General features: G+C 29.4%; 1 protein-coding gene across 1 annotated transcript; it reads left to right on the forward strand.

Moving 5' to 3' along the window:
• Window positions 1-995: 995 nt before the first annotated feature.
• On the forward strand, window positions 996-12,365 carry LOC119666922 (neuropathy target esterase sws-like). The gene is made up of 6 exons (XM_038076202.1): window positions 996-1,319; window positions 9,022-9,768; window positions 9,835-10,371; window positions 10,455-10,681; window positions 11,301-11,866; window positions 11,932-12,365. The coding sequence occupies exons 1-6, from the start codon at window positions 1,251-1,253 to the stop codon at window positions 12,363-12,365; spliced, it is 2,580 nt and encodes an 859-aa protein (XP_037932130.1). The 5' UTR covers window positions 996-1,250.
• The last annotated feature ends 49 nt before the right edge of the window (window positions 12,366-12,414 follow it).

A 12,414-nucleotide genomic window follows, 5' to 3' on the forward strand; every position in this document is an offset into this window, starting at 1 on the left:
TTTTGTTTAATCTTTTATATATCCTATCAGAAAATTTTAAATTATTTTAAAATATAAACTTTCAATTGATTACTTATGAGTATATCATTCAGTTGCCTCAATTAGGAAAAAAATCCTAATTAGAAAATCTTTGTGTGTAAATACAATAAATAATTTTAGTTTTCTGAAGCGCCTTATGCGAATTGAACATCAACAATTGTTTTACGAAAGGCAAAGCAAAGAGCAAATGAAGTAAATCAATTTGTTTATTTAATTGTGCACAAGCAACTTTATTAAATAAAACTTTCAAATGGTGTATTGCTGTTTTAACTGAATGCATTTAATTACAATCTGTTTAATATATATCCAAATTTTGTGTGTTATTAAAGCATAACATAATGAAAAATAATGCAACTATTGAAATCAAATGCAGCGTCAAAATTTAAAAGTAAAATAAATAGGGAATATTGTGATATACAACTTAATGTGTTTAATTTGAACAATTCAATATTATGTAGAAAAAAAGTTTATTTAAGTTAAACTAAACTATTAATTTATGCAAACTAAATAGCAAATATAACCAAACATTCAATGAAGCCCGACGTAAAGAAATAAACAATAACAAAAACATATGGTTCAGCGGCAATGCAAAGAGACCGAGCATTTTCTCACAGCTGTCATATGTTGTTCGAGACTCGGTTGTGAGTGCTGCTTTGCAACCGTGGGGTTGAAAAATTCTTAGAGTTCATTGTTAAATGTTTAGTCGCGAGCAGCAGATTGAATATCGGTTTAAAACACTTTGCAAAGTGAAAATAATATTGTTAAATAAACAATACTTGTTAATAAATAAAGTGAACTAAATTTTGCTCTAATGTTATTCATATAAGCAAAATGTGTAATTATATAAATGTTGAATTCTTAAACGTTTTCATATTGGCTGCGAACGCACAACAAAAACTAAAAATAATTAACGACGAAAAAAAGTAAAAGTTATTTGCATTCTTTTAAACTTTGTATAATATAAATTGTTTAAATTTCATGCAATAAGTGCGCTTTTCATATAAAATACTAATTAAATTATGTGCATAACGCACATACTTTATATGAAGTTAGAACAAATTTTTTAGTTATTTGGTTTTATATCGCGCTCTGCCAGCGTCGACGTTTGCGCTGATATACGCTTCCGTGTTCAAATAAAAAAAATAATTCTTTATGTGCATATTAAAAATTAAATCAAACAAACAGATTTTTTTAGTAATTGAAATCTAAAAATGGATTATTTGGATATAATTAGAACTAATCAACAGTTCGAAAAATTTCTAATATACCTCAACGAAAAGGTAAGTTCTTTGAAATCATTCGCTATTTTTGTTTTTGTTTTATTATGTTTGCTCCCATACTTGTTGTTGCAATCAGTGTTTACTTATCACAAGTTCTGTTGCGTATGGCAGAGTTTTAAGCAAATAGTTTTTTCGCATTTCAGTATTTTGTAAATTCACGAAAGTAAACAAATTATTTGTTTTATTACTTATGCGGTATTTTGAAATGAATTTAACATTATAATGTAACCCTTTTTGTCATTCAATGGTTATATGCGGAAATGTGTTTTTTTCCTTTTAATTTACTGAATTTCTATTGCTGACAAATCGTTTTCCACTTTTTGGAAAAGGGGTGTGGGGACCAAGTGACAATTCATATTAGCTTCTTATCTAAGAAGCTTTGTTACCCGTGTCAGTTTGTACTTTGTGTCGTTGCTGTATATTTGTTTTTGTTTTTGTTTTTTTATTTCGTCTGCCTTATAAGTGAACTTTTTAATTTAAAGCAAAGCATAAAATATAAATATTAATTTTTTTATGAACATATGCGGACATTTTTTGAAACTCATAATCATGTTTAATTATTGTTCTAAATTTATAATATTGTATAATAATTTGAAAATTTTATAACAAGTTTGTGAGTGTTTTACTAGTTCAACTACTCGTGGTATTTTTTTAATAGAAAATAATAAAATTAGTTTTTCCGTGGGAAATTGTAAAATGTGCTTGGTTTGTACATTTTAATTATCAAAAAATAAAAAAAGGAAATAATATGGAAAATTTTTCTTAGCGTGACATTTCACTGCGAAATGAGAAAATGAATAATGAGAACTATTTCAACATAAACCTCTTGTGCCGTTTAAATAAATTATTACCTTACTTTTTTTCTATATTCTTTCTGCACATTCGTAGAAAAATAGTGACCACAAGTTAAGTTACGTCAGATTATTATCAAGATCCTTTTTAGATTTTTTCTCATGATCATTATCCTTTTTGGATTTATTGTTTTGTTATTTAAAACTAATAAAACCTAAAGCCATTTTGAAACTCCTTTTAAACATAAGATGGAAGAGATGATGCTTATGGACGGTAGTGGTCTTAGGGATGGGCGCGGTGAGCACAATAGGGTGACGGCCCAGAACAACAGATATGATAAGGTGCCAAATCCAACTCAAAAAATAGATTTCCATGAAGTCTTTTTACTTCCAAATCAAACTTTTTCAATACTTTTTTAAATTGAAGTAGTATCTAAATTGATGCTGTTACCTGTAACGCGGTGGTTACAATTCCGATATCAAAGTAAGCTGGCTTGTGTTTTCTTATATAAAATTTTTTGAAAAAAAAAATTACAGCAGAAACCTTTTTCAAAAGAGCTACAGCTTGAGAATTAATACTTAAAGAAGAGAAATATTGAATTCTTCTCTTGATCAACAGTTTATATATGTTTTATAAAATATGTTTTAGCCAAAAGCACCCCTAGATGTAATTTGAACTGAACTCAAAAACCACTATTCAGATACTCATCATTTCAAAACAAGTTATGATTTTCTCTAATAACAACAAAAGATGAAACCTAAAATATTTAAATATATTACGTTACTAAGACAGTAACTAGCCTATCATCTACCTTTGAGCCGTCAATATAAACGTAGAGCCCCTCTTCTATTTTATGGGATAACCTATCAACTAACTTTATTTCAATAATGTATTTTCTATATTCATTATATGAGAATGGTGCGCAACGATATGAAGACATTCGGTACTAACAACTGGCGATAGCAACCACTACACTAGCTGGTTGGGAAAGCTACTGGACGCATACAAAAATGACTGATGTTTGTAATGGTCAACTAGCAAATATATTTGAGAATGGAGGAACTGTACTCAATATTTCCTAAAGTAACTAAAAATATTAAGGATAGATTAGAGACATATTTTTTTTTGTAAAGCACATGATAATATGTGTACTTTTATTTCTTAAGCTTAAAGGAACCATTAAGTCTAACGCAATGAATGAAGCAATTTAGTAAACAATATATAACTTTGAAATAAGTTTATAGTGTCGTGAGGAAGACATCTTGCACACTGTAGTACTTTTAAAATATGCATATACAAATATATTCTTTAGTCCGACGAATTAAATCGATCGTATGTTATCAGTTTGCCTCATCATCTATTTTAAAAAGATGATGGTGTTGCCACATTATCGCCAATATTTAAAATATTAGTAATATGATTTTCAGAAACGTATTTTAAACATTTTGAGGAATATATGTTTATCTGCTTGCCTATGTATTTGTTTTGTAAAAGAAATTTTTGTTACGAACTTTATTTGTAGTCTATATTCTGTAGTCTCTTCTTCACCTAAATCAAATTTTTCACAATAATTTCTATTATTATTAAAACAGATACTTTATCATCTCAAATATACTATTGAAATTATAATTAGATAATTGATAATTATGAATTGTTAAATTGATAGACATTTTACAGAATACAATTTCAATATCGTAATTAACATTGACTATATGTTCATCCAAAGTTCATATAAAAATATCACATAGAAACTAAAATGAGCAATCCAATTATATTAATTAACTATAATTAGTAAATAATAAAGTTTGTTAAAAAAAATTCAAAACATTTCTTACAAAAAAAAAGTAATAAAGAATATAAATAATAATTTATAATCTAAACAAAGGCTTTTGTCATTGTTTTCCACCCTCTTTGATAAGATAAACTCGGTTAGAATTTTTACTTCATATAAGGCTTTGACCTATAAAGTGGATTTGCTTATCAAGTTAGCTCATGTTAGTAAATTTATTATAAAAAACAAAAAAACAATAGGGGAAATATAGTCTATCGATAGCAATAATATTGAAGGTAATAAAATTAATAAATTTCATAAAAAAAGATAATGGCTAAATCCATACAATTAAATCACAAATCTTTGTTGAATTAATCTACTTTGATTTGTGATTTTTATCAATTGGATTTTACAAAACGCTTACATTAAAGAAATAAATCCATGCCTTTTTTTATTTTAAACACTTAATCCCGTTCACGTCGGTTCTCCTTGGGCGGTATTTCCAGGCCACTCAATCCTATAATGTTTTTTTATTTACCGTTCACCGTTTTTAATGATATTTTTCTAGGTTTTTGATGACCTATTTGGCACTCTTCTCCTGTCACCTGTATCTGCAAAACTTTTCTCACCTACTTGCTCTTCTGGTCTTCCATTACTAATGCCACTGTTTAAATTTAATTAAAAAAAATTTAATTTAGAATACAATAAATCCAACAATAAAAATCAATAAACGCTGAAGAAATTATCGGTTCGCAAAAGAGAGATTTTAATAGATTTGTTAACCCCTAAGGTCATTCAATTTAAATTAAAAATTTTTAAAACTCTGGGATTTCAAGTAATTGAATGCTAACTACAGATAAATATATTTTAATAATTTCTTTATAACAAATTATAAGTTATACAACTTTGACGTTTCAAATGTTATACGAGCCTTTTTTTACATATTGAATTGCATACTCGTCTATGTGAATAACAATAAACAATAAACAATAATAATAAATTAATAATATATGTAGGATTTATTTCATATGTAATGTATTATTGAATGAATTTACTTTATTACCAATGCCATATTTTTATTAAATGCTGATAACGATTGTAACAGTAATCTATTTTTACAAAAACAAAGCTGTCCACACATATGTATATTGATTTATACGTATACATATATTTTTATTTATGTATCTATAAAGGTATAAATCAATTACTACTGTAGTTGCTTGACTTTTTATTTATCTTTTTATTTGCTTATTATTATTTTAATGATCGTCATTCGTTTTTTTAATTAATTAATTTTTTAAAAAAAAATTACACTTAAGTGTAATTAAAATTTGTATGTGTATGTGTATAACCATTCTTTATAAAAAGTATTTAAAATTTAAATTTAAAAACACTTATAAAAGATACCGCTATAATTTTTTTCTTGTAAGTTGGTAGCACTATTTTTCACTACGGAAAATTGTAAGAACAATATGTGATAAAGTACACGTAGAGATCAGAACCACATACAGTGCGGGAAAACAGACCCATATCTGTACCCATATTGTAGATCAAGACAGCCTTAGGCCCCCAATTAGATAACATTGGCACGCAATCGGGATAAGTAATGAGGCGTCTTAAAGAAGACCTATAATTAACCGGCGAAATTTAAATTCGATCTGTTACCTACTGTATGTATTTTCATTGGCTATTTTTGCAATTATACCTTGGAGTGTTTTGCGATGGCACAAAGTAGGGATTCAAATATTTTGCGAACAGTTTGAAACATCGAACATTTTAATGTTTCAATGTGTTTGTGCTCGAGCGTTTAGCAGGAACATATCGAAAGCATTTTGTGTTACAATTGTTTGTATAAAATAAAACAAAAATTAAGTTAATATAAAATTAATTTACTGTTTGCGCATGAAACATATCTGTAAATTGAATATGAATAAACACGATCCCCTAATCGCCTGACTTAATCTCGTGTATCTTTTCACTGCTCCCGAAGTTTAAATGACCACTTCGAGTACATTTTTAAGTAGCTCCAATATTTTTGCAGAACTAAAATGTTCGAATCTGAATGTACACTAACTGCTCAACCATCATAATTGTCAGAGTTTCTCGGGACAAACTAAACAATGGTGGACCAAGCAACGTACTCACCTGAATTGGTAACGTGAGATTTTTTTTAAATCCGAATTTACACAAAATATCTGACGAATCATAATGATCTGAGTTTTTGAAAAAAAACTAAACAATGATGGAGCAATCAACGTACTTACCTGAACTGGATATAACTGATTCATAATGGTCAAAGATTTTGGGAAAAAAATAAACAATGCTAGACCAAGCAACGTACCCACCTGAATTCGCCCGGTGAGATTTTTTTCTGTTGCCCAAACTTGAATATCCTCTGATTACAGGAAAAGATCGTTTTAGAACTGTAACGCCAAAGACGATAGATCTGGTTTCCTATTTAAATTGTTTTTGTATTTTCAAGTGTGTGATTTTTTTAAAAATTGCTTAAAAGTTATCTTAAATTTTGAATAGAGATATACACCATTACTGAGTCAGGAAACATATATGTATGTATTATTTTAAAGCAGCAGATAATGGGTTTAACGTTCGTTTTATAGATACCGAGATCACATTTATGAACGTGTGAACTCTAATGAATAGAGTAGATAATTAACAATATCAAACAGTGCCAGAACATCATTTAAGTGTCATTTTCATCTTTTTCTTCAACATCTTCAGCAGTAGTCGTTGAGGAGAGTCTGGAGAATCCATGTCTTTTTATAAAACTTTTTTTTTTAATTTAATTCCTATAAGTCTCGTTAATAAATTTATTATATGGTAAGTTTCAAGATTTCTAAACAAAAAATGACTCATTATAACTATTATAATTACTATATAAACATCTATTCAAACATGAAAATGAGATTACCAAACAAAACTATTTTATAAATTAATGAAAACAGAAATGTTGAAATATTTTCTAATTTTATCTTGTTTACTATTTACAACAAATAATGATACATAATATTATTTAATATTTCAATTAACCGCAACGTAAATAAAAATAGTGAAAACAATTTTATTGTTTACCACTTGGCAAGAAAACAATAACACTGCGCGCGGCCAACAACTGTTGCACGGGCAAATATCGTAGAAGGCGGAAGTGACTCGAGATGCAACAATTACTAGGCAATCTCGCAATTGCAGTGCACTTTTCGCTGCCTCTGTCACTCTGCCATGCTAATTTCAATGCCAAGTTCCTATGCTTTGCACTCTGCGTATTCTGCGTAATAGAAAAATCGTCAACAAAATGCCAAACAAATGCTATTAGCATAAAACTGATTATTGCAGTGGTGCCTATGTGGACAGAATATGCACTTTATGTTATGTTTAATCATTTAATTTGTTTTTCTCATTTGCAATCAATAATAACTGAATTACTTAAACAATTGATTATGTTTTGCTTTTTAAAAAAGTATATATGGAAATAAATATGATATATGCAGAACTGATTATATTAAATATGTGGATCATTTAAATTAAACCGATTGAAAACGTTTTTCTTATACGAACACATACTTATCATCAACTTTTATGACGATATATTGATATTTAGAGCCCTAATAGAATCCATACAATTCCATACATACAATTCTAATAGAATATTATAGGACGGTAATAGGATTTTATAAAAAAAATATTTCGTATTAAAGTCTTCAGGATTCCACGAAACGGAAAAAGCTATAATGTGCCAAAAATTTTCACATTCTGAAAAATTATTTACTCAGAAAGCTCCTAATACTTAAAAAAACGGATTTATCAAAATGGTTGTACCCAAGCTTTAGTCTAAATAATATCAGTTAATCTGATATCTAGGCCGTGTGCAAGTACGAGTAAATTGTGATAAAATTTGATTTGCACTGCACTTATGTAAATATTTATTTATTTATTGCATTTATTTATTATTTTTAGTTAAAAGGTTTCAAATTTATTTATTTATTTATTTTTCGTCTTATAAAATTTTCACAATGGTAATACCTAATTTACCTAATTTTTATCTAATTTACCCTATTCTAAATTTTGGTAAATACCAACATTCGCTGCCATACCGACGTAATTTACTATTTTCCTCAACTTACCATCAATTTACTCGAATTCGTACACAGCCCTAAAAAATTTTATAATTAAATTGGTTTAAAAATTTTGATGGTTCAGAAATGATTTTATGGAAAAACTCTATCCCTTCTCCTATTATTCTCAAAATTTTGCCATCTTTTTTCTCTTCTTATTAGTCGTATATCAGTGTCTTATTATCTTAAGACCACTTTTTTGAAAAAGTTTTCCTTCTACCATGCACCATGATATATTCTGTAATCTCTCTTTAAACCAAACTACCATTTTTCAACAAAAATTCACAAATTTAGTTATTATTACTCATAAGTCAAAGCCAAGATATTTTTAATATTTCCAATTTGTAATAAATACTTAACATTCAACTTTGTTAAGATAAATAGAGAGGTATAAGCAGTCTGGTCTAAGTCCAATAGCCAATCATTGCCACCATTCAAATGTTATTCACAACTTTTGTATTATTTGCACTGTTTGTTAAAAAAACAAATCATACAATCTTCTTCATCAGCGGAATAATTGTCTGGGTTACTATGACTACCATATTCCTACTTGATCTGATCTAAATGAGATTTAAGAAGAATACGTATTTATATTGTGTATATTAACATCAATTTTAGCTAAATCCGTTTAGAAATAATAACAAAAATCCCTTTTTCCAATTGTTAAATTTATATGACAACTATATGATATAGTGAACTGATCTTGAAAATTAAAACTCATGTTTCGTCCCCTTTATTCAAAATTTCTTTCATGAGAGCAGAAAAACTAGACAAATTACCAGCGGTCTGGTTCGTCAACCGATTGTTTTTATATCAGAGAATTTGTTCGTCTTTGATTTTTAGTATCAATCTCAATTAATTAACTTTTTTAACTTCTACAATAAGACTCCCTAATGTCTAGGCAAGTGAACCATATATAAGTACCTAAGACTTATTAACATTTTGCAATAAATAACAAAGAAAATAAAAAACTTTTTATAACCATATATAATTTTCTTTTTTCTTACAGTCATACGTTTTTATAACGTGTTCTTTATTTGCATTATTTGTGATTACTACTTTAATAATATGCAAATTATGGGCTCACCGAAAGAAACAAGAGCTATTATTCTTACAGCAAAAAGCCGTCCACGAAATGCAGGCATACGACACAAATTCAAGTGATATGCGTTTGCGTTTTCGCAAACGTGACAAAATGCTTTTCTATGGTCGTCGTATGTTACGCAAAGTGAAAAATGTTTCCGGACAAGTTTACGGTGGACAAGGACGTAAACGGAGAGCAGTAATGCGTTTTGCTAAACGAATTTTACAGCTACGACGTGATCAGACTGATCCACTTCATTTGAAGACTGTTGAACCTCCAGTCGAATATTTGGAAGAAACAATGGAAGGTAGTGATCGAGTACCACCAGATGCACTTTATATGCTACAGAGCATACGTATTTTTGGACACTTTGAAAAGCCTATTTTTCTCAAACTGTGCAAACATACCGAAGTTTTAACGCTTGATCCGGGCGACTATCTATTCAAAATAACCGATGCAGATGATAGTGTTTTTATAGTACAATCTGGCTTGATTCATGTATATATATCAAATGCTGACGGTAGCACACTATCACTGAAAACGGTCAAAAAAGGTGAATCTGTAACATCATTACTTAGTTTTATAGATGTACTTTCTGGTAATCCCAGTTATTATAAAACTGTTACTGCGAAAGCAGAGGAGAAGTCTTACGTTATTAGATTACCTATGCAGGTCAGATATAAATTTTACTTATACTTCTACAATTAATTACATTCAAGATATTTTTTCCTTATATAGGCCTTCAAGGAAGTATTTGATGAAAATCCTGATATTATGATACGCGTCATACAAGCTATTATGATACGACTGCAGCGCGTACTTTTTACTGCTCTACGGAGTTATTTAGGTTTAAATTCTGAATTAATGCAAAATCATATGCGACACAAAAAGCAACAATCTTTTTCCTATGCATCCAAAACGTCACCATCCCATCGTCGTTCGCAACCTGAAAATATACAACATACCTTATCAGATATGGGGCCTCCACCAGATATGCTAGCTGATATTTCAAATGAATTTCAGCATTATAATGTAAATACACAAGGTTCACAATCACTAAATAGTAATAAACCTAACAAAAATTTTGCTCAATCTCATATTGAGCCACAAGTTGGAGTAGCTACAATTGATTCCAATTTGGTGCATGCCTCAGCTGTTGACAGTTTATTGTGGGAACTAGGTTTAAAAGACGAAGATCGTCATTTTTTAGACCCATTTGTAGAAGAGCGTGAAGTTGAAGCTGGTGTTACACTGATTACTGAAGGCAACTCTGAAGTAAGTCACGAAATTTCCATTTTATAATGTTAATATATGCATCTGATATACCATATACTACTATATTCTATATGTATTTACAGGATGTTTGTGTCTGGTTTGTTATGACTGGTGGCTTAGCCGTTTATCAAAGTGTTGCTGATAATAAACGTAATATTCAAACAGATAAAACTGAAGCTTATATACATAGTGTACATCCTGGAGAAATCATGGGTGGTCTAGCAGTACTAACTGGTGAAGCAAGCCCTTACACAATAAAATCAAAATTTTATAGCAGAATTGCTTTTATAAGGAGACCATCAATTTACTTGTAAGTCGAATATCAACACCTAGTTTAAAATATTTAAGTTAATTACAACATTAATGCTGAATATATCTATAAAATTATTAAATGTGGTTAGACTTAAGAAAATTACTTACGTTTATACTATATCACAAATACGCTTGAAATGCCTGGCTGCTTTACAATATGAAAAGCAGGAAAACGTCGCGAAAATGGATTCTTAATCATGCCTTAAATTACCAAAAAGCGTCATCATTCTGCATGAAGCCTACTATAAATCTACATACCATAGAGGTCTCTTACTCCATATAGTACGCTATGAACCAATAGATACGCTTCAGTACTGACCAATAAGTATATCTACAGTTTACTAACAGTCAGATTAACCTACTCTAAATTATTATACATTTTATTGAAAATAAGATTATCGTTATTAATGAAAACCTTTAACGTCTATAGTAACCCTGGAAGGGAAGAAGATGGAGAAATTTATTTATAAAATAAAGCAATATGTATTATATTATCCATTAAATTAGGGTGTTAAAGTAATTCAATATCTTAATTAAGTTATTTATTTTCGTGATAGATATTAACCATAATATATTTTTATCATAAAAACTTAACAAATATTTAATTTCAATTCTAGAATTATGCGTGAACGTCCCAATATTGTGCTTGATTTGGGTAGCGGTGTTGTGCGCCGTCTTTCGCCATTAGTTCGTCAATGTGATTATGCTTTAGATTGGACATTTCTAGAATCTGGTCGTGCTGTTTACCGACAGGATGAGGTTAGCGACAGCACATATATTGTACTAAGTGGACGCTTACGTTCTGTTGCAACGCATACAAATGGTAAAAAGGAAATTGTAGGTGAATATGGTAAAGGTGATCTTGTGGGCATAATCGAAATGATAACTGAAACCTGTCGCACAACAACTGTAATGGCTGTACGAGATTCTGAATTAGCAAAATTGCCTGAAGGACTATTCAATGCGATAAAATTACGATATCCAATTGTGGTCACAAGACTTATTAGTTTACTTAGTCACAGAATCTTGGGTACAATGCAAACAAGACATGGCTCAAATTCAGCAACGCTTGAAGCAAATCCTGTAACACATAAATATTCAACAGTTGCATTGGTGCCAGTAAGTGATGATGTACCACTGACTGCATTTACTTATGAATTATTTCATTCCCTTTGTGCTATTGGTATGTTTATAAATAATAATTAAAATACTTGATTTAAATGATTAAAATAATGTAAATATTTAAAGGTCCGACTCTACGTCTTACATCAGAAGTTGTGCGTAAACAGTTAGGTTTAAATATATTTGAATCGAACAATGAATACCGTTTGACTTCATGGTTGGCACAACAAGAAGATGCAAATATAATAACACTCTACCAGTGTGATTCATCATTAAGTGCTTGGACGCAACGTTGCATGCGTCAAGCTGATGTGATATTAATTGTTGGCCTTGGCGATCGTACACCTGCAGTTGGTAAATTTGAACGTGAAATTGATCGACTGGCTATGCGTACACAAAAAGAATTAATACTACTTTACAATGAAACCAATTTAAAACCTAATAACACTTTACAATGGCTTAATGTACGGCCATGGGTAACCAAACATCATCATGTACAATGTCCTAAACGTATGTTTACACGTAAAAGTCAATATCGCATTGTAAGTGAATATATTTAATATATATAAATTACACAAAATTAATTTATTATATATTTATCATGCTATA

Source organism: Teleopsis dalmanni, chromosome 1, assembly GCF_002237135.1.
Source record: "Teleopsis dalmanni isolate 2A chromosome 1, ASM223713v2, whole genome shotgun sequence".
Classification (NCBI taxonomy): Eukaryota; Metazoa; Arthropoda; class Insecta; order Diptera; family Diopsidae; genus Teleopsis; species Teleopsis dalmanni.

What these genes read in the sequence shown, in the direction of transcription:
- LOC119666922 (XM_038076202.1), top strand. Translation starts at nt 1,251, where the DNA reads ATGGATTATTTGGATATAATTAGAACTAATCAACAGTTCGAAAAATTT. An exon ending in TAATATACCTCAACGAAAAG is followed by an intron (nt 1,320 to 9,021) that starts GTAAGTTCTTTG and finishes TTTTTCTTACAG; the next exon opens with TCATACGTTTTTATAACGTG. An exon ending in TCATTCCCTTTGTGCTATTG is followed by an intron (nt 11,867 to 11,931) that starts GTATGTTTATAA and finishes AAATATTTAAAG; the next exon opens with GTCCGACTCTACGTCTTACA.